This window comes from Pelmatolapia mariae, linkage group LG7 (assembly GCF_036321145.2).
Source record: "Pelmatolapia mariae isolate MD_Pm_ZW linkage group LG7, Pm_UMD_F_2, whole genome shotgun sequence".
Taxonomy (NCBI): Eukaryota; Metazoa; Chordata; class Actinopteri; order Cichliformes; family Cichlidae; genus Pelmatolapia; species Pelmatolapia mariae.
This window is the reverse complement of record NC_086233.1, coordinates 51,044,008-51,064,678: the sequence shown is the minus strand read 5'-3', so window position 1 is coordinate 51,064,678 and position 20,671 is coordinate 51,044,008. Positions and strand designations below refer to the sequence as shown.

The window sequence follows — 20,671 nt, the reverse complement described above, 5'->3', positions numbered from 1 at the left end:
TTCAAAATAAAAGTTCAGTCGGAGAAATTATCTGAAAATGTGGGTGGAAATAATAAGGAAGTATCTTTTATTTGCATCCAACAAAGAAAAATAGTTCTTTATATTAGTTTTTTTAAAATATACATTTGTAATGACTATACATAAAAAAAAGCAATCAAAAAGACAAACAGAGAAGCGGCCACAACATGCTCATATTGCTCTGCTTTTTAAAATGAGTGGTGTATATTTAAAGAGTTAAAAATCCTTTGTGACCTAAATTAAAGACTACATAAACACATGCAAAGCTGTTTTGCGAGAACAAATGAGCAGTGCTGTCCAGCAGCATCGCAGTGTTTGAAGTAACTATGCAGCATCGTAGGACTGTGGGAAAAAATACTTTTTTGGGGTGGTGGGGTTATAATAATTTAGAAAACATTTTAGAAGTCGTGTTAAATTTTGTGATGTTTAAAAAAACTACAGTGACCCCTACAAGGATGTCACAGTGGTGTGGTGGTTAGCATTATCATAGCAAGAAGATTCTGGGTGCAAATCCAGCCCGGAGTTTGCATGTTCTCTGCAGGTACTCCAACTTCCACCGACAGTTTAAAGATGTGCATAAGGTTGGGTTAATTGGTGATTCTAAATTCTGTAAATGTGAATGGTTGTCTGTCCTCATGTATTAGCCCTGTGACAGATTGGCCAATGGTGTACCCTCCCTCTCGCCATATGACTGCTAGGATAAGCTCCAGCACCCATCCCCACAGTCATGAATTGGACAATTGGAAGAAAATGAATAGATGGATGGGGAGGGGGGAAGTACAAAATTAGTATGGATCTTCTTTCAAATTCCGGTAAAGGCAGCATGTAAACATCATCCCCAGAAGCTGAAACAAAACAGACACAAAGACCTCATTATTTCCAGACTCCATTAAAATAGATGTTCATATTTATCTCTGTTTTGCTCAGCAGTAAAAGCTTTTACCTGTAGAAATGCAATCCCTATACCAACTGCACCGAGAATATATAACTGACTCAAGAGGAATTCCTCTAACTTCATGATGCAGCCTCCCTGGGAGCACAAGAACAGGGAAAAAAAAAGAATAAATAATAATATCTTGTTATCATGTGAAATTTAGCCACGCTGCGTCGATGGAGAGCTTTCTCGTTTTTACCTCCACTCTGTAGATGTTGGAGGGATGGTCCCTGCGGCCGCAGAGTTCACCTGGAGTTTTACAGCAGCTATCAGGAACAAGGCGCTTGTTCTCTGCTGCCTGGATCCACACACTGTCGCTCCAGTCTGAGAAGTTGTGGCTGCCACAACACTTAAACTGAGAGGGAAAATAATGAGAAAATTGCAGTTAACACAGAATTTCATTATTAATCATGTCCAGTCTTACTGATGTTACTCATTTTTTTATTCGAGCCTTTTTCTGAAACAAATTCTCCTTTTCCACACCTCCTGATGTAGTTTGTCCACAGCCTGTGTGATGCTCTCCTCTCCTGGCTGCTGGTATTTCTGCTGCATGGTCACTTTCAGGTTCTGTTTGAGCTCCTCATCCAGCTGTGAGACAGGAGAAGCTCTTTAGTACGTCCCATCAACAAAAATAGCTCCTGATCAAGTTTCCTCCTTCCCCCGTAACATTCCTGTCTACCTGAGCAATACCCACAGATAACTCAAAATATATGAGCACAGATTCTATGACCTCACTCCCTGATTCTAATGAAGACTCTTCAATGAAGACTCTTGCAAATAAAAATAACCTCAACCTGTCAGAACTAAAAAAGACTGATATAAAGGAGAAACACACTGCAGTAGATTACCTGGTAGCAGAAAGGGAAACACTGGAGCAAGAAAAAGGGGGGAAGAAAGAGAGGCGTGAGAAGGATGGGGGAAAAAATGGACAAATGAACATGCACAGAAAAGCATGCAGAACACACTTCACAAAGGAGTGCAGCAACTGAGTGGTTGTTAGATTTGACATTAAAATGATGCAAAGCTAGGAAAAATACTTGAAAGGAAAGTAGAATTAATAAAATACACATAATGCAAGCAGAAAGACAAAAAAAGACAGATTTGTAATTTCTGGAGTGAAATTTAAATGATAAATAGATATAACCATAAAAAGTACTGGAAGCTGTGCAAGTTATAGCAAAATAAACTGTATGTCACTATTTACTTTTGTCTCTATGTACAAACAGAAACAAATAGAAAGTATGGCACCTCACCTCTTGGTAGTTAATGTATGCCAGAACACCAGCAATGATTTCCAGAAGGAAAATACAGAGCAACAAGATCAGATACTGTAGGCAGAGACATAACAAAAATGACTATGAATACAGTGAAATGCCATCATTTTGCACCATTTTGCAGAATATAATGTCACTGAACATATCCGTGCATGGCTACAAAATACAAACATCATACTCCAGAAAATAAGTGATTAAACGGTGGGAAAGGAAGGTGCTCGTTATAAAGATTGCGGGGAGTATGACCATAGAGATATACCACTGAGTCTGAGTGATAGCCTCACAGACCCTCTGTATGTCTGTCTGTCTGTCTCACTCACACACACTCTTAAGTCCAAGCAGCAGCTTGTGATGCCCTTCATTCCTCTGGCATGAGCCACACTCTATATCTAAACTCTTAAAGACACACTGTGCATGACTTTATCTGTTATATCTGACAGGCATGCCTGGCATAATGAGCTGCACTGAGTGCAGGCAGACAAGACAGAAGGTCACCAAGGATAAGCTTTCAATACACAACCTGGACTAGGGGGTGAGAGTGTATAAACATGGACTTAAAAGTGCCATGGTTTCTCATGTGAACTAATGAAAAAAGGATTTCAGCTTCTGTGGAGTGAAGTGAAACGGCCAAGAAAAATCAGTTTTTCTGTAACAGGCAGTATTTTGTGGGCGTGGTCACCGTACCACAATCAAAAGACTCTTCATCTCGTTCAGCGTGGCACAGCAGCCGATTATCCCGGTCACTATTACAATGACTCCAGCAGCTATCAGGATGTACGCCGAAGTTGCGTAGAAGCTGGAGCTCAGCAAACTGATGTAGTCGCTCTTTTCCACCAGAGTCCACACGCCCACCGCCAACACAGCCCCACCTGCCAGCTGACAGAACATACCGTTACCAGCGCAACTCAAACCAGATGCTCGTAGTGAGAATGCAGCACATAAGTTATAACTTTGCTCTTAAAATGTGATCACGCTGGACAACGCCTCATTCTTTCACTGTAAGCCCTAAGAGACTAGAACATCAGTCTATTCTTAAAGCCTAAAGGAAATTGCAGTTAATAAAGTAAAAATAAGTAAATAAAAAAGTTTGTATGTTTTTGTTTTTTTTGTTTTTTTAAATGTGTCTGTGTACAAAAGAAGTCATCTTAATGTCTATGGCATTTTAAGCACTGCACAAATTTAATGTTGCAACTTTAAATCAATTACAACTGACTGAATTAATATGACATCGTTCAAAAGTTGCTTTTTTAATCTAAAATTCAATGAAAATCTTTGCACTTTTATATTAACCTACCCAGAAAAGAACATTGAAAAGAAAAAGAAGATACTTCAGACAAATCGTCCCACAGGTGTGCTTTTTTTCACGTCGAACTTCCATTCTGTTAAAAAGGGGGAATTATTAATGTTAGCAGTGTTCAAGCTGATACAATAAAGAAACAACCAAATATTAGATGGCACATCTCAGTCTCCCCCTAAAGGGATTACTACAAGATACTGAGAGCAAAACTGCAGGCTATACCACTCCACTGCAAGATTTACACAGATTTCTGTTCCTATCCTTTATAATGGAAAGCTGTATTAGTGTCATATGTGATGTAGTTATACATGCAGTTTATTTGTATATCAGTTTCCTCTTTCAGTTCCCTTTAGTTCCGCCTTTGCCGTGGGTTGCAGAGCAAATGGGCTTTTTGTGACAGCTATTGTTGAGATTGTACCTGACTCTTTGCACAGTAGCTCGAGGTGCTATAAGAGTGCAATGGAAAAGAGCTCAGAGATGAAATCAAATATGTTGTGGGGAAAACATACTTAACGTCCTGTGTCACATATCATCCAGCAGACAGACATCCGTCCCCCGTTTCAGTAACATAATCTGATCGTCTCACTCTTCAGTGATTTTGTGTTAGCTTTTCACTCTTTACTTCAGGCTCAAGTCAAATGTTGTTATTCTTGCCTAAACAAAACTTTCCTGGTGCTTCTATTTTGAGAGAAGTCATGACCCTGAGCATCATGGGAAATGTTTTTCTTTTCTTTTTTTTATATTTTAAACACAAATGAACATCTTTATTTACAAACATAAATAAACAAAGAACGGTTAAAAAGATAACACGTATAAACCTGATTAAAATATACTTTTAAGACAATCTTAATGTGTAAGTACGACTGAAAACAATATCACCATGGTCATATTCAGAGTTATTTTTAACTCATTGTGTCATGGAAAAACTGCTCTCTGTTTTCACACAGACCAAAATACTCCTACCTGGTTTAGATGGTGGACCTCCCAAAGGATGTAGATTATCAGGGTAACGTCTTCTCAGAGTCCACCGACCTCAGCGTCCAACTGTCTTTGAAGGTTGAGCGCAACAGTGTAAGTTCTCAGCTGACAGTCACACTCGAGCCTCCCACTCAAGCGTCTGAGCGTCTGTCCTCTTTTGGCACAACAGGCTGCTCGCCCCTCTGCAAGCTGTACTTGTCTGCCCCCAGCTGGTTTCCAATGCATACAAGCTCTACTTGCTTTAAAGCATGCAGCTTAAAGGTTTAACTGATTTTTTTTAAGACACATGACAAAAGAGCAGTCATCAAAAATAGATTTTATTAGACATATCTGAAAGATGCATAAACCCAAAGGAAAACATTATTCTATTCAGTAAACTTGTTCACAGAAAAATGCCTGACGTGACGTCACGACGTGATGATCTGCTGTTGGTGTGGGATACAACATGGCTCCACTGAACCAAAGAAGAACACCTGGAGGCAGTTTCAGTCTTTTCAAAAGCCTGTCCTCAACTGTTCATGTACAGCAACTTCTTTTAGGCGTGGTCTCACTCAGTAGAAGTGCATCTTCACACTGGCGTTCATGCTGGGTTACCAACATCCTAAAATGTACAGAAACCGCAACATATGAGAAGAAAAATCTGTGATCTTACTGTAATATCAGAGGAAGTTCATCCAGCTACCAGTTTATTAGGTAATTAATAGATTAACAGTAGTGGAATCTATTGTGGAATCTGAGATAGAATATATGTATGCTGAATTGCTTGCTACTTTGACTCCTTTGTCGATTTGTCAGATAAAACAACTACCATGGCACATTTAAAAAATGTTACCCAAGCCTCCCTCTGAAGATTTGGGTGCATAAAACAAACAAACAAAACAAAACAAAAGACAACATTTACACTCAGCACCTCCCTCTTCTCATTTATTATTAGCCTTTAATAGGATTTTTAATAGGGATTACATTTAAAAGTCACAAATGGGCAAAGCTACAACAGAAAAGTACAGAAGGATTATCTGTAATATTATATAAATGCTCCAGAGGATTTTCATAATGTGATTCTGTAAATCACAAAAATGTGATGCCATACCCTGCCAGGTGATTCATTAGCTCCTCCACGTTCAATCCATTCCTGGCACTGCACTCATAAAACAAAGCTTGATGTTGCTGTATAACCCAAAAAAAATAGACTTTTTTTTTTATACATTTGTGGCTTTCCAATTTTAGAAATTTGGGTGAATAGTCTAATGCGCCTCACCTCTGCCAGTTTTTGACCCTCTTCTGTTCTCACTTCTCTACACTGATTGTCTGCCAAGTCCAGCTTGTTCCCCAGCAGCATTAGTACAGCACCTTCACACATCTTCTCCTGAGACAAACATACAGCAGGTTTATAGTACACGCTATACATAAAGGAGATACACCAAAGAGGTCACCCCAATAATATATATAAATATAAAAAAGGAATCAAAGTTAGGACTGAGATTCGTGCATCACCATTACGCCAGTAACTTTCACGTATATTCAAATGAGGATCCACTTTTTTGCATGCTTTTCAAACCACGGTAGTGCCGCCTACTCACCCTGATGGAGTCCATCCATCCTCTCACTGCAGTGAAGGAGGCGGAGTGCGTTACATCATACATGGCAAGGATGCCGTCGGCCTTTCGATAGTACTGCTCGGTGATGCTGCGAAACCTAAAAAGCAGATTCGATGGAAAACATTCTGCACCTCGGATGATTTTGTGTGCTTGTGTAAACATGTCTGACCTCTCCTGCCCTGCAGTGTCCCACAGCTGCAGGATGATGGTGGTGGAGTCCACAGTTATAGTCTTCATCTTAAAATCTATACCTATGAACAACAAAGCCTTATGACTTCATGCTCGACTTCAATACATACATCAAACATTTACTTCAACATACACACAGTAGTTTTCTATACACTGATGAGCACTGTAGATGTATCCATGTAAAAGACTTACCAACGGTAGTGCTGACTTTACTGTCGAAGCGCCCTGTGCAATAATACTGGATGAAGGAGCTCTTACCCACCCCCGAGTTACCCAGAAACACAACCTTGAACACTTGCTGAGTACTGACAGCTTTGCTCTAGAATTCAGATAAAAGAATCAAAGGTGACATTTTGATCAATTTAATATTTGAAAAGTTTAATTTTTTTTTGAGTGACCAGTGGTTGTTTAAGCCCTAAACCAAAAGCCTCAAAACATAATTTCCATAATTACTGCTCAGTTTTGCTGCTGCATCTGTGTTATTAAATAAGTATTTCTCAGATATATTATGTGTATTTGTAGATTTTACATTTTCCCTACCTGAGTTTGGGTCTGTTCAACATTTTCACCCCTGACTCTACATGACGGTTGGTGTTTCTTGGAGGATATTTTCACCTCTGTCTTTTTGTCCTGCTCCAACTCATCAGCAGAGCACGGCTGTCTTCAGAATCAATAAATACACAAAATTAGTGGCTGCCTATATCCATCTGCTACATCACTGCAAAAATGACAAACAGATGCACTATTTATACAAACCTTTTCATTGGCTTGTCCTCCAGTAAGTAGTTACCTATAACTGACCCTCTCTTCTGCAAAGCCTGTGTGACATTTGGAGTCTACAAGGTTTTTGTAGAAAGTGAGGCAGAAGAAATATGTAGCATTAAGATTTCATACTCGTCCACAGATTTATAAAGTATTAAAGATTTATGGATGTAGCATGGTGCATATCCAAGGTAAATCAGATGCACTTTGGACAGATGAGATCAAAGTGTTTGGTTATAACGCTCAGTGCGATGTCTGGTGAAAACCAAACACAGGATATCAGCACAAAAGCCTCATGTGGTGGTGGAGGGTTTATGATTTGGGTGTTTTGTAGCCACAGACTTGGGAATATTGGCTTCATTCAAAACGACTACTTCAAGTTATTGTGCTGAACTCTACAAACTACTGAATTATGTCTATGGTGTACTTGATTTTATCACAGGACTGCACTCATGAGTGTGTGATCTCTGTAGTAATTCCACTTGCTTCCACTGGTAAACTATTTACAGTGTACATTTAAAATGCAGGAATGCAGTCCAACTATGATTATTCATTTATTTTCAACTGTGCACTCGTGTGTTTGTAGATTTCAAAAAATACAATAGATAAAAAAAAGAAAGAGGCAGTCTTTGCGTCGAGGTCGATATTTAAAAAATAAATAAATACTCATGAGATTCTTTGCACATTTTATACAAAAATGCTTTATGTTTGTTTTGTGAAACAACGAGGATGAGCTGAACCTGCTGAAAGTTGCTAAATTAGATTATCAGTCATGAAAAGTCTGAGAAAAAGTTTTATTAGATTGAAATAAAATACTTTAGTTCACCTGGATTTGTACAGTGAAATGTGACCAATAAACATAAATATAAATAGAACATTTTCTTTTCCTTCACGTTGACACAGGACAGAATAAACGTCTAGTCAACAAAATCCTTCAGTTCACTGAGCACATCCACAGAAAAACAACATTGCAAAAGGCTGTGTCAGCAACATTAATTAATAACCAAAAAAATAACAGCTGCCCATATAAATAATAACAGATGACGTAAAACATGAATCTATTCCAAGTTTTAGCTTAGGGTGGATCAACCTGCTGTGTCCACGGCATACAAACATCTTCACTAGGTAGGTAATATGTTAAGGGCAGAGGAGGAAGGACAGCATGTCTGTGACTAACCCTCTTCTGAGACTGTTGGGCGTCTTTCTCATCTCGCAGCCTTTTGTTCATATCCCTGACACACACACACACACACACACACAAAAGAAATCTATTTAGAGACATCCTCACACGGGGAGACCCGTGTCTCAAATGGTGAATTAAATTTAAAAAAAGAAAAGAAAAAAAAAAGACCACGGGTAAGTTTGAATAGTGCATTTTCCTTGGGAAGCTTCCTAACTGAGAAATCTGAAAAGGAAATATCTGCACGGCATCCGCAGTAGGAGCTGTTTGAACTCTCCAAAAAATAAGGAAAGGCGCTTTGATGCTTCCTTTATTACAGGATACACCGGACCAAGCTTATGAAAGGAGAGAAGATGGTGCTGTCCCAAAATCATTTCATGCCATAACCTACTGATATGTTTTGAATTTTTAAAAACAGCTTGTTAAATGCACAGGAAAGGAAACTGACATTTGATAGAGTGGGTTTAATGGTCTTCATAATTCACTTTACATTAGCAATGTCCATTGCTGAATTGCCAATGTGCTTTCTGCTACAGGTCTCATTCAATGAAGTGATATTTTTCACTGACTGTTCTCATTTCTATGACCTGGATAAAACAACAAGGTGAGATGAAGATATGAATTTTGTAGTTTATCTTATGGCGGTGTTAAGGAGTCTAGTGTAAGTGTGGCTGGATTTTTGGACTATTCAAACATACCTGTAGTCTGTGAACTTGGCATTAACTGAAACAGCAGACATTTTTAGACTTACCTCAATATCTCCAGTTGTCTCAAAAGACTCTCTTTCTCCTTCTTCATGTTCCTTGACACCTTCATCACGTTTCTAAGTGAAGCAAACAAAAGATTTTAAATCTTTACTTGATCCAGATGTCTTAGCTAATTACTGACCTATTTCTAATCTTTTATTTAAAAAAATCTTGAAAGAGTTGTTGTAAAATGGCTAACTGATCATTTAAGTAGAGTTCAGCCTTCTCACCATAGCACAGAAACAGCACTAGTGAAGGTTACAAATGATCTTCCAGTGGCCTCTGACAGCAGACTCATCTCTATCCTTGTCCTGTTAGACCTCAGTGCAGCATTTGATACCACTGACCACAACATTTTACTAGAGATTAGAACACACTGCTTGTCTTAAAGGGCCTTTAATACATATGGTACTTGGTAGAGATATATGTGAGATGCACTGGTTTAAATTATAGATAGATAATCATGAAAATGGGGAATCTTTTTCACACATGGAAGTTAGTTATGGAGTTCCACAGGGCTCTGAGCTGGAACCAATAGTTTTTAATATTATGCATGCTTCCCTTAGACAATATTGTTAAAAAACACTGCATACATTTTCATAGTTATGAAAACGATACCCAGCATTGTTTATCCATGAAGCCAGATGATAAAAATCAACTGCTTAAACTGCAGGAATCTTTTACAGACATAAAGACTGGATGATCTCTAATTTCCTGCTTTTAAATTCAGATAAATCTGAGGTTATTGTACTCGGTCCTAAAATCCTTACAAAGATGGTGTCTATCTAGAATACGTCCTTCAGCGAGCACATTAAACAAATATTTTGTTTAATTGCTGATTTCATTCATTTGCACAGTGCCTCTAAAATCAGAAGCGTCCTGTCTCAGAGTGATGCTGAAAACTAGTTTCTAGGTTTATTACTTGTAGGCTAGAGTATTCTAATTCACTATCATCAGGTTGTCTTAAAAGCTCCCTGATAAGCCTTCAGTTGATCCAGAACACTGCAACAAGAGTACAAACCAGGAGTAGAAACAAAGAGCACATGTTTCTCCCATATTAACTTCTCTTCATCGGCTGCCTGTTAAATTCAGAATAGAATTTATAATCCTTCTCTTCACACACAAACTCTTGACTGACTCAGATGTCTGCCCCTACCTGAGCCTGGTTCAGTCAGAGGTTTCTTGTGTTAACAGGGAGTTTTTCCTTCCTTTTGTTGCAAAGTGCTTGCTTATAGAAGGTTGTGTGATTGCTGGGGTTTCTTTCTAATATTATCTCCCTTACAATATCCAGGGCATGGGGCCTGTCGTTGTGAATTTGTGCCAAATAAATTAAATTAAATTAAATTAAATTTTTAAAAAAAGTTTCAGCCATACCACATGCAGACACTATGTTTTTAATGACTTCAAAGCTGGTGCTAAGGCATCATCTGGACCTTGGTTAATCACCTCTGTCTGGCCAGTTGTTCTTGTGCATTGCTGATCTGTGCCAAGTTAAGCTGAGCCAACGCAGCCTGCAACTGTTCTTTGTTGCGCTCCACCTGCTCCTGTAACTGCATGTTGAGGTCCTGAAGCTGCTGGTTCTGCTCTTTGATGTTTACTTGCTTGTGGCTCAGCTGGCGCATTCGGGTCTCAAGCTGAGAACAAAGACAGATCCTGTTCGCATTAAAATATAACACTCTTCATAATGACATGAGTACAGTTTGGATGCCTACCTCCGTCTGTTTTTTCAGCGTATTCTCCAACTCCTGTTCCCGCATCCTCAGCTCCTCCTCAAGTTTTTGCCCTTTCTCCTTCTGTTTAATACTGTCCTTGATTTCACAATAAATTCATTAAATGCTAATTTGAGGTACACCTGCTAAATGGAACAACAGTTCAACTACCACATATCTATACCTGAGCAAGGAGCTTCTCTCTCTCCTCTCTGATTTGACTTTCCATTTCCTCATATATAGACCGAACAACCTGATCATGTTCGCTCTCCCGTCTAATGCAGAAAAAAAAAAAACTCAGCATAATCCAAACACTCACAGTTAAACTGCTTAAAAGTAATAATAATAATGTATTGTATGTATTGTATTAATAATAATAATAATAATAATAATGTATTGAAAGGAAGGTGCGACCTGCGTAAGGCTTGTTCCAGACTGTCTCTCTCTTTGATGGTGTCTTGTAAATGGGACACTGCATGGACCAAGATGCCCTCCAGGACACTCAGCATCTCTGGTCGGTCTCTCTGGAGCTCACACCACAGAGTACAGAGCTCCTGCTGACTGACACACAGCACAATACACAACTGTTAATATGACCGAAAAACAAAACTAACTGTGACTGCACGACATCACTTGTTTACATGAAAAGAGAAGGTGCTGAGTTTAAATGTTGAACTGCATAAATACATGTACATGAAGAAGTCCAGCACAAGATTCCTTTAAATAAACATTCCTTTGAAAGATTACCATCTCCTAATGCACATCACATTAAACCTTGAAGTAGCAGAAGACCACGCCTGGTGTCAATTTTTCAGTTAAAAATAAAACTCAATCGCAGCAGATGATGCATTTAAACCATTTTATGAGAACAGTATGAACATAGTGTATATGCTAACATTTGAGGATGAAGGTGACGTTACTGTACACAGCTGCTGCACTGAAACTGAATGGGGAAATCTTGGTGGACAGTCTAAAGGGAAGCTAATGGTAATGGTTTTAGGGCAGAGTACTCACTCTTTGAAAAGTTTGTCAGTGCCAAGCTCCATTAGTATGTTTACAAATCTAACAGCACTGGGGTCCTGAGAAAAGTCCGCCTCGTCCAGTTCTTCTTCTGCTTCATCCTGATCCAGGTCTGTCACCTCCTCCAGCTCCACCTGCTCACCTACACCACAGAAAATAGAACCGAGGAATTACATAATGTGCTTATTTAATCATCCGCTTTTAAAACAGTTCTAAAATGACTGAGTGCAGCGTGCTCACCGAGCCCAGTGTTGAACTCCACAGGAGTGAGGTAACCATTGCCCTCTCTGTCCAGACTGTCAAAGACTGTTTCTAGCTGTTCAGGGGTCAGTGGCAACTCCCACTGTAACCTCTAAAAGCACAATAATATTAGTAATAACACGAAAAACTTTAATCAAATATCAATTTGATAATCAGACTTTCAAAAGTGCTTTGAGAAACTGTCAAAAATAATCAGAAGGACGAGGTCATGAAAGCTGAAAATAAGTTAAAAAGTAAGAAAGAGAACGCAAGAAGAAAAGGAGGATCATGAAAATACAAAACATTAATGCATAGAAAACTGAGCAAGTAGAGGAGATGACAAAGTTCAAGACTCTGCAGTCAGTCTAAATGTTGCTCCTCTACCACATTAGCTGCTCACCTGCATGTCCTGCTTTGTGATGAACCCTTTTCCCTCTTTGTCACAGAGCAGAAACAGCTGTTTGGCCTTGCTCATGGTCTTTGCCAGCGGGCTCAGTGGAACTGGCTCCCTGCTGCGGGGTGAAGCTAGTGGACTACGCCCGTGGCCTGATCTGGGGCTCCCAGGAGGCAGAGTCCGCGCTCTGGGGCTCAGTTGCACTGCCTCGCCACTGCCTTTACCCACCAGCACCTCATCATCGTCCAGCCACTTAGACATTGCTGCACAGAGACAGATGGGTGTGGGTTTGAATGTGTCTATCATTAAGTACAGGCTATGTAAACATGCTTATCTTCTAGTATATCAAATGATAGTGAACACACGATCGTAATAATATTTCAAATATGCTAAATTTATTCATCCATGAATAACGCTGCCTGTCCGGCACAGTTTTAGAATTACATTTGCTTACATTTTTGGGTCTACTTTTTAGTATTGCAAGATAGTGCAAGAAACAGGACCTTGACCCTCCCTTGTCAAACAAGAGGTGCAGAAAAAACTAGCTATTGACTCTACACATCATGTGACCTCCTGTGACCGGCTGTCTGATCAGTCGTGTCTATGCTACATTTTAGGACATTTTATAGGAATGCAGTGCGACACACTTTGATAAAGAAAATGGTTTTCATAGAACACATTTAGTTCTAAAAACATTTTCATAGATAATTTTGAATCCCCTGAAAGGCTTGACAAGAACTCCTCATTCAGATGAGCCAGTTGTCCTCACTGTTTATATAGATTAAAAAAAAATCTAACCTATGAATAAGCACCAGGATGCGTGGAAGGTAAAAAACAGGATGGTGTCATGTGAAAAGAATTAGTGTCCTCGAATGGGAGGGAGGATAGCTACGGGAGAGGAGATGCAAATTAAACATTTGCAGTTGTTTGCATTGTCAGAACAACCACAATTGCAAACAAATTTTACTTGCAGGAATTGTTGGGGGAAAAACAGCCTCCATGACAACATGACTGTTCATATAAAACAGTGATTTATAAGGGTTACCAGCGTCACACATGATCATTCTGCAAGTAAGATGACATTGCTATTACTCAGGATAGCCATTTCAGTGTAAACACAACTAAAAATACTACTAAACTGATCCAGAAGTAAGAACTACTTTCTTTCTGGACATCCTTACGCTACATTGAATTAAAATAAGGTCTGCCTCAGTGGTTGATAAAATATTGCCTTTCTTGCCATGGCGTGCTATCTATGAAGGCATAAAATCCCAAACACTGATTATCGCAGTAAATTATCATACTGATTATCTATGAAGCCTTCAAAACTTGGGTGTAATATTAAGGGATACACTGCAATTCCAGATAAGAGACCTGTGTAAACACTGTATGCTGAGGATTTTGTATGACACCTCAGATTCCCAATAAGCCAAAGGTCATATCAAAACTTTTAAGCACTTAAAAACACTTCTTAGTAAGCTCTAAGTTTGGTGCAAATGTAGGCAGCCCCGGGGACTGAGACAACATGCTGTAGGGTACAAAAATAACTGAGGCAAACTTAAGAGTCAAGCATTAGATCACATCCTGTCTGACTGTGTGAATGTATTTAGAACATATGTCGAACATGTGCTGAGTTCCTCTTCATTAAATGCGACAGTTTGTAAAATGCTGTTCAGTGTTGATGGCTGTAATTTAGCAAGATCACTCACAATTAATTAAAGTGAGTAAATATGCCCCGTTTTAGAGCAAAGTGTCAAGCACAGGAAACTAAAACCAGCGAAAGGAGACGTGTGCATTTATTATTAACGGGGGAGAGAACCTGCACTACAAAACAACAGGTTGTCAACTTGACACAACACAGAGAAGGTGGCGATTAGCGCGACGAATAGTATTTCTAAATGACTCGCTTTACTGCGCTGTTTGACAACTCTAGGAAGTTGAAGAAACTTTCACAACTTACCTGCGGTGTGCTGAACTCAGGTCTCCAGTCATTACCTTTGATCACCTCGGAGGCGTTCAAACACTTACTTACGCCGCTGGGTGGCAGTGACGACCTCGCGTGACAGGGAGATTACCGTAATATATGCCGCAGCAAGGCGGATTTGAGACACTCGGAAATTTCTACTAAATTGATATGCTTATTCGTTCACTTTTTAGAAAGCAACCATCCAAGTTTCCAAGATACACATTAATGCCCTGCCAAATCAGTAAAAATTAATTACTTTGGGAATTTTGTATTTTTGCTGAAAGCTCGGACAAAAACGTACTATCGTTATTACGGTAACAAGAAGCGTTACCATGGAATTAGCGGAAATACATCTGCTAGTGCCGAAAATCAGAAGTAGATGCTTGAGTAGCGGCGTTTGCGAATAAAAAGAGAGGTTTTTGTGATTTATTGGTGCTTTCTGCCTCACGTAGACTTGGTTTCATCATTTACATCCATTTTTTCTCGTAAGTATATGTCAGTTAAATTATGTTTGTGAACCCTGCTTGCGTAACAATGAGCAGCAATGTTGTGTTAGCGTAGCAAACGTGTCTGGGGGGAGTTCATCGCCAGCCGGGTGATTTGTTGTGGAAAAGATAAGCCTATAGTTCCTCTATTATCCGTCTTTTGGATTAACTCCAGACTGGACTAAAAGGGCAACCGTAAGATGTAGATTAGATAGATGAAAAGAAAACGAGAAAGAGTACTTCGAAAACAGCGACTAAACTAGAGGTGTTTCAGTCTGAGTAAGTTTACTTGGGTCAGATCTATAATCCTAGTAGTGACCTTTCCATGCCCGCCTGTATAACAACATGAGCACGTTGACCTTACGTGATTAGGTTCAATGCTTATTTGGCTCGACTGAGACAGAAATTTCATCAACCCCTCTTTCACAGTGGAGATGGCTAGCGGGCTAAGATATGAGTTGGACTAGGTGGGCATTTTCATCGCTTTTAAAATGTCTTTGTTGTTTAAGTTGCTTCTCTTCTTCCTCCCAGGTAGTGCAGCATATCTGGAGATTTCCCACATCTGAGATGTCAGCATGCTGCTTTTGGCAGGATTGAATACATTTCATCAGATATCTTGGACAGGCGGCACTCATCGCAGATATTTTTTATTCATCTAGGACAACTAAAATGTTCAATGACAGCAGAGCAAACCGGATTGGAGAATATAATATGTACAATTTAACTTAAAAGCCACCAGTGCTTACTGCAAATGGATTATTGTGGCTCATTAATGTCTTGCTCCAGATAAGTCGTTTCTTGCTGAAGTATGTAGGAGGGTAGAGTTGACCAAAGACATCGGTTTCATCATCAAATACCAAGAAAATCCAACAGTAGAAGGAGACTTTGAAGAGAATACACCGTGGAGCTGTGGGGTTGCACCACCAGCCCTTGAAGATGCTTCAGACCGGCAACTACTCACTGGTGCTGCTGATCCAGCTGACACTGTTGGCCTATGACCTCTTTGTCAACTCTTTCAGTGAACTTCTGAGAGGAGCAGCTGTCATCCAACTTGTGCTTTTCATGTGAGTCACAGAGCTCTGTGCTGATGAGATTGAATTATTTTATAACTGATTACCAAACACATGCACAATTTCTTTTTTTTTTACTACATACAGAGTTAGCGATATTTGATGTCATCTTTCATTATATGAATTGAGATCTCTAGAATTTGATAGATGTTCTAACATTGTGCATTTTTTGTGTTTATGTCACTTGCTTTTCTTGTTTTTAGTGCATTATAAAGAATGTTACTGCTAAATTTAATAGGTTAATAAGTACTAAAATGTGATGGTTACACTAAATATTTAACGTTTTCAGATGCAAGTTAAGCCCTTGCTTATTAATCATCTAATTCTTCTCATCTAATGCCATAGACAACTTAAAGCCCAGGCTTATGCTGATTTAATACTAAAATATCTATTAATAATAATAAAATAATACTTTTTTTCCTGAAAGGTTACTCTTTGTACCATTTATGTGTCATTTATTAAGTGGTTGGTTTCTGTTACATAGCCAGTTTTCCTGCCATCAAACATTTTACATTCATTAGAAGAATTCTTGGCTGTTACACAGACAGCGTCTCACTTTAATGTCTGACATGCAATCTAGTTTTTGTTGGTATGATATCAATAAAAAAGAAAGCTGTACTGCAAATTAACTATTAAAAAAACTGTGTTTGCAGCATCCAGGACATTGCCATCTTGTTCAACGTGATCATCATCCTCCTGATGATGTTCAACACGTACGTGTTCCAGGTCGGCCTGGTGTCGCTGCTTCTGGAGAGGTTCAGGGCCCTGCTGGTATTCTCTACTCTTTACCTGACCCTTAGCATCTGCTTCCACTGCTTGGTGCTGGTATGCTTTCAAACTGTTGTGTGCAAATTAGAAGTCATATATGAAGATCCATCTTCTGAGTGTTTTCTTTTGTTTTTCTTTTTGCCAGAACCTAAGATGGCTTAATTCAAACAGTTTTGTTTGGACAGATGGTCTCCAAGCTCTTTTTGTTTTTCAGAGAACAGGTAATTGGCAAATTAATTTCAGAGATACATCTTCCACCCCAGCTGTTGTCACTAACTGTGCTTCTTTCTGTTAACAGCGGCTGTGTTTTATTACTACTTATACAAACGTACAGCAGAGTACATGGGAGACCCGAGGCTGTATGAGGACTCTCTGTGGCTGCGTGATGCCTTTGCCAGAGCTCGTCAGTGAAGCAGAGACACTTTTTAAGAGACTGTGGAAAAACATATCACTGGGCATCACTAGCTATTCCTAACTTTGGATTTTTCTTTTTAACCCATTTTTATATTTGGAAATCCTTGCACTATTAACCATATCTAACAAAGCAACACTGACATATATATATATATATATATATATATATATATATATTTTTTTTTTTTTCCACACAAATGGAACTCAATAACTCATAATAAGGATGAAGCAAAGTGTCAACCACTGTTTGTGTTTACTGGCTCTTTGTAGCCAAGAGGCTGGGGGTTAAATGGTTTACAGTAGCAGGTAAGCCAAGTGTGGCTTGTGAGTATTGTATTAATAAGGATTGAGTCAGTTAATCTATGTGGCCTTGTAAATCAGTTTGGGTTGCAGACAGACTGCAACACACTGAGCGAATGTTTTGAAAATGACCAGGTGTAAATGCAGATTTTGCATTTACACCTGGGCAAGTTCTTTTTTTTTAACTGTTTCAATGGGTAGCTTTTAGAAGAGCATATGCTCATAGTTTTGTTGGAAAGCAGGTTTCCCCTGCAGTGAAAGATCAGGTGGTCTGTTTTGCCTTATGTAAGATTAGTATGTGCTGTTTACACGATTGTTATTTTAATAATTCAATTTTCACGTGAACCCACTTTTCTTTATTTGGAGATCTTTGAATTGTGTCTCCGCTGCTTTTATTAAATAAGCCATCTCTAATCCAGTGTAATCCTTCAACTCGGGGGTAGTCAGTATCATCCAGGAGACAAGGTGAAACAGACTGCTCTATTTTTAACACAAAGATTAATCAGGGATTGAGGGTTTTAGGCGCCACTACTGAAACACACTGCGAATAGCCCTGTGTGTGTCAAAATAACCTTGGATTTCTTAAAGAAGTGACAGGTTACGTTGCACCTCAGGTCTGGGCAGATCCCAACACATCAACACTTTATATAACCGTAAAATCTGTTTCATTATGGGATGTGTTTATTATTGTAAACACTGAAGCTGTCAGGATGAACAAAGAAACACACCAAAGGTTGTACAAATCCCCTTTACTTGTGAAACAAAATCCAGAGTCCATGTGATCCCAAAATATTGTCAGTGCAGTCCAATTAATCCAAAATCCAGTTCGTGTTGTGAGTGATGTCCTTTGTTACACTGGAATGTGTCTTTCATTTCTTTTTTTCTTTTTCTTTTTTTAAGTCAGTCACCTGAAACGGCAGAAAACAATGAGTGTTGATGGTTTCAGCAACTCTAAATTAAAACTACTGCATTTTTAAAAAATAAGAACAGAGTTTGAATGTACCTTCATACATATATCCCAACCCAGAGTAGTAGGAACAGCACACCAAACCCCATGAAAAGTGATGCCACGAGGGAGATCAGCAGCTCTTTGTAGACGTCCCGTGTGTATTTTGTTGATGTCACCTCATAGCTGATGAAAAGTTAAGGCCAACTCAAAGATTAGAGTCTTTGTTCCATTTTAAGCCTAATCTCTTATGCAGCACTGCTGAATATATAGTTATGCAACTGGTTTATTATACAAGATGTACTGCCTTCATTATTTTTTTTAAAGAATTGTGACAGCTCAATCTAAAATTAAGATTTTCAAAATAAACAGATGGATACCAGTGCTTAATTGGCATGAACTAGATGTTTATCTAACATCAAAAACTACTTCTTTAACAACCACTTATTGCAAAAATCCTTAACTGAGAAAGTCAACATTAAAGTTTGATTTATACAGTATTTTTCAAAAAAATGGCTGAATAAATAAAAATATTCTTATGGCGTAAGATGTTTAAAAAGTGAACATATAAACAGGGGCTTTGTGGTCTGAGTTTTTAGAGTTTCTGTGTCCATCTGTTGTGTGAGTGGAGCTAAAACAGATATTAGACATTGTTCTGCTACCTGTGGTGTGTTGTACAGGGTTGTTGGCATCCAGTAATTATCTAATTCCACTCACCGTAGCCTCAGTCATTTACATAATCTCTATATCAGCTGACAGAGGAATCTAAACAGACTACTGAAATTAAATTAACTTGCAAAACAAACAAGTGGGTAATACCATGAGACGCACAATACCATGTTAATCGTCTTTGCATAACATGGCTTGATTCACATCCTGCAATACTTAACTTTAGACATATTCCCTACCCCAGTTTGGGAGACGACTTCTTTATTTTAAAAATCAGGCTTGAAGCTTTCCTTTTCATTAAGCTGATAGTTTTGCTGGATTGTTTGACTGTGTAACTGCTCATTATTTATGCTGATACAGGCTCAGAATGCTGAGCTGTTTCCACCCCACTACTCCGTGTTGATAACGTTCATCTTTCCCAAAGTCTGTCCTCCTTCCTTTATGCTCTCCTCTTTTGTCTTCCTTCCCCTCAGGCAGTCGACAGCTGTTCCTCCCTAAACCTAGTTCTGCTAACGTTTCTTCCTATAAAAAAATGGGTTATTCCACCCCAGTGTCTCCAAGTACTGGCTCACAAGCAATGATCTGATTATTGGGGTTTACTGTCCAATGGCATGGACTATGAAAACAAGTTCCAGTATAAAGTTTTGTTTTCTTTAATTACTGCACTTAGTGACGACTTTTTCCAGCTCTGATTCAAGTTAACTTACAGTACATCGACTGCAACATTCAAAAAGTAAAAAGGATACACGAAGAACCAGGCGGTGAAGAACATGCCGATAGCCAGCAGCACCACAGTGAGGTGGGGGAACACAGCCGGGTTCACCGGGCTGGTGTATCTGGTCATGGCCTCGAGTTCCTGCAGCCACAGAAGAAAAACAAAACAGAAACAAGCCGGCACAAGGGTTAAAAAAAGGTGTTGCTCTAATTCAGACTCCAGCCATAATATAGAGAATCTTCAAAGGAGTACTGCAAATGAGCTAGTATCTCATTTAGCTAACACATCGGCTAACGTCAATGATTTTCACTGATAACAAAGTTTCATATAAAACTCGTTTTTTACTGGTTCATTGCAGAATCACCTTCACAGATAAAACATCTATATTTAAGAGTCAAAGTAAATTAAATAATATTAAAGCTACAGTTGCTACCATTTTGTAATGAAGCGGAGCTCCTGCTGCTGCACAGATGAAAAGGCCACGTACTGACTAACACTTCCTGGTATCCTGACGCACAGATGACGTTTAAGGAAGGGGACATTCTCCCTGCTCATTTTAGCCTTTCAGGCGCTTATTTCTTTGAGTGTCTCTTTCTCCTGGACTGTCGATTTTCAGGTCTTCATGTCCACTCTACATGTGCCCAAGCTTTCATATGCTAATCATTTGCTGGATTTTGCTGTGTTGATTGCCAGCTACATACCTGCTACCTACCAGGCAAATTTCAGGGTTAATTGTTGTGTTTAAAGACTGTTCATAAACCGTCGACTGCCATCTAACGGGCTGAATGAACAGCTATTTTTCAGCTCACCGTTTGTTTCTTTCTGATTTATCTCGGGTTAGTATCTTGAAATTTCACAGTCAGAAGTGAGGGAAATTTTCAAGATACTTAGTAAGTGAAAATAATGAGATAATAACTAAAATTATTCCATACACATCCATAGTGGTCTTATAGAGCAGGTAGACTAAACAGCATAAAATGAAATAAAACCTCAGGAAAT

At 39.0% G+C, this 20,671-nt stretch overlaps 4 protein-coding genes across 7 annotated transcripts; 1 reads left to right on the top strand and 3 right to left on the bottom strand.

Moving 5' to 3' along the window:
• Positions 1-84: 84 nt before the first annotated feature.
• On the bottom strand, positions 85-4,618 carry cd151 (CD151 molecule). Its single transcript, XM_063479567.1, has 8 exons — positions 4,487-4,618; positions 3,521-3,605; positions 2,911-3,102; positions 2,206-2,280; positions 1,436-1,540; positions 1,152-1,307; positions 962-1,048; positions 85-863 (listed from the first exon to the last, which is right to left on the bottom strand). Exons 2-8 carry the CDS (start codon positions 3,602-3,604, stop codon positions 804-806), a joined length of 759 nt encoding a protein of 252 aa, XP_063335637.1. The 5' UTR covers position 3,605; positions 4,487-4,618; the 3' UTR covers positions 85-803.
• A 296-nt stretch (positions 4,619-4,914) lies between these two features.
• cracr2b (calcium release activated channel regulator 2B) lies at positions 4,915-14,327 on the bottom strand. Of its 2 annotated transcripts, XM_063481081.1 has the most exons (18): positions 14,300-14,327; positions 12,346-12,602; positions 11,946-12,057; positions 11,700-11,847; positions 11,100-11,246; positions 10,870-10,960; positions 10,689-10,784; positions 10,423-10,610; positions 8,982-9,053; positions 8,228-8,282; positions 7,045-7,124; positions 6,829-6,949; positions 6,481-6,607; positions 6,269-6,350; positions 6,082-6,196; positions 5,760-5,867; positions 5,592-5,668; positions 4,915-5,102 (listed from the first exon to the last, which is right to left on the bottom strand). In XM_063481081.1, exons 2-18 carry the CDS (start codon positions 12,598-12,600, stop codon positions 5,018-5,020), a joined length of 1,959 nt encoding a protein of 652 aa, XP_063337151.1. In that variant the 5' UTR covers positions 12,601-12,602; positions 14,300-14,327; the 3' UTR covers positions 4,915-5,017. The 2 variants fall into 2 exon arrangements, with proteins under 2 accessions (XP_063337151.1, XP_063337150.1); XM_063481080.1 differs by having other exon boundaries at positions 6,082-6,350.
• Positions 14,328-14,649: 322 nt separating this feature from the next.
• tmem138 (transmembrane protein 138) lies at positions 14,650-17,756 on the top strand. Of its 3 annotated transcripts, none has more exons than XM_063479562.1 (5): positions 14,650-14,790; positions 15,322-15,854; positions 16,514-16,685; positions 16,774-16,849; positions 16,927-17,756. In XM_063479562.1, exons 2-5 carry the CDS (start codon positions 15,727-15,729, stop codon positions 17,037-17,039), a joined length of 489 nt encoding a protein of 162 aa, XP_063335632.1. In that variant the 5' UTR covers positions 14,650-14,790; positions 15,322-15,726; the 3' UTR covers positions 17,040-17,756. The 3 variants fall into 3 exon arrangements, with proteins under 3 accessions (XP_063335632.1, XP_063335633.1, XP_063335634.1); XM_063479563.1 differs by lacking the exon at positions 14,650-14,790 and adding an exon at positions 14,893-15,069; XM_063479564.1 differs by lacking the exon at positions 14,650-14,790 and having other exon boundaries at positions 15,106-15,854.
• Positions 17,757-18,072: 316 nt separating this feature from the next.
• tmem258 (transmembrane protein 258) lies at positions 18,073-20,230 on the bottom strand. The gene is made up of 4 exons (XM_063479565.1): positions 20,106-20,230; positions 19,704-19,813; positions 18,346-18,474; positions 18,073-18,250 (listed from the first exon to the last, which is right to left on the bottom strand). Exons 1-3 carry the CDS (start codon positions 20,106-20,108, stop codon positions 18,348-18,350), a joined length of 240 nt encoding a protein of 79 aa, XP_063335635.1. The 5' UTR covers positions 20,109-20,230; the 3' UTR covers positions 18,073-18,250; positions 18,346-18,347.
• Between the last annotated feature and the right edge of the window lie 441 nt (positions 20,231-20,671).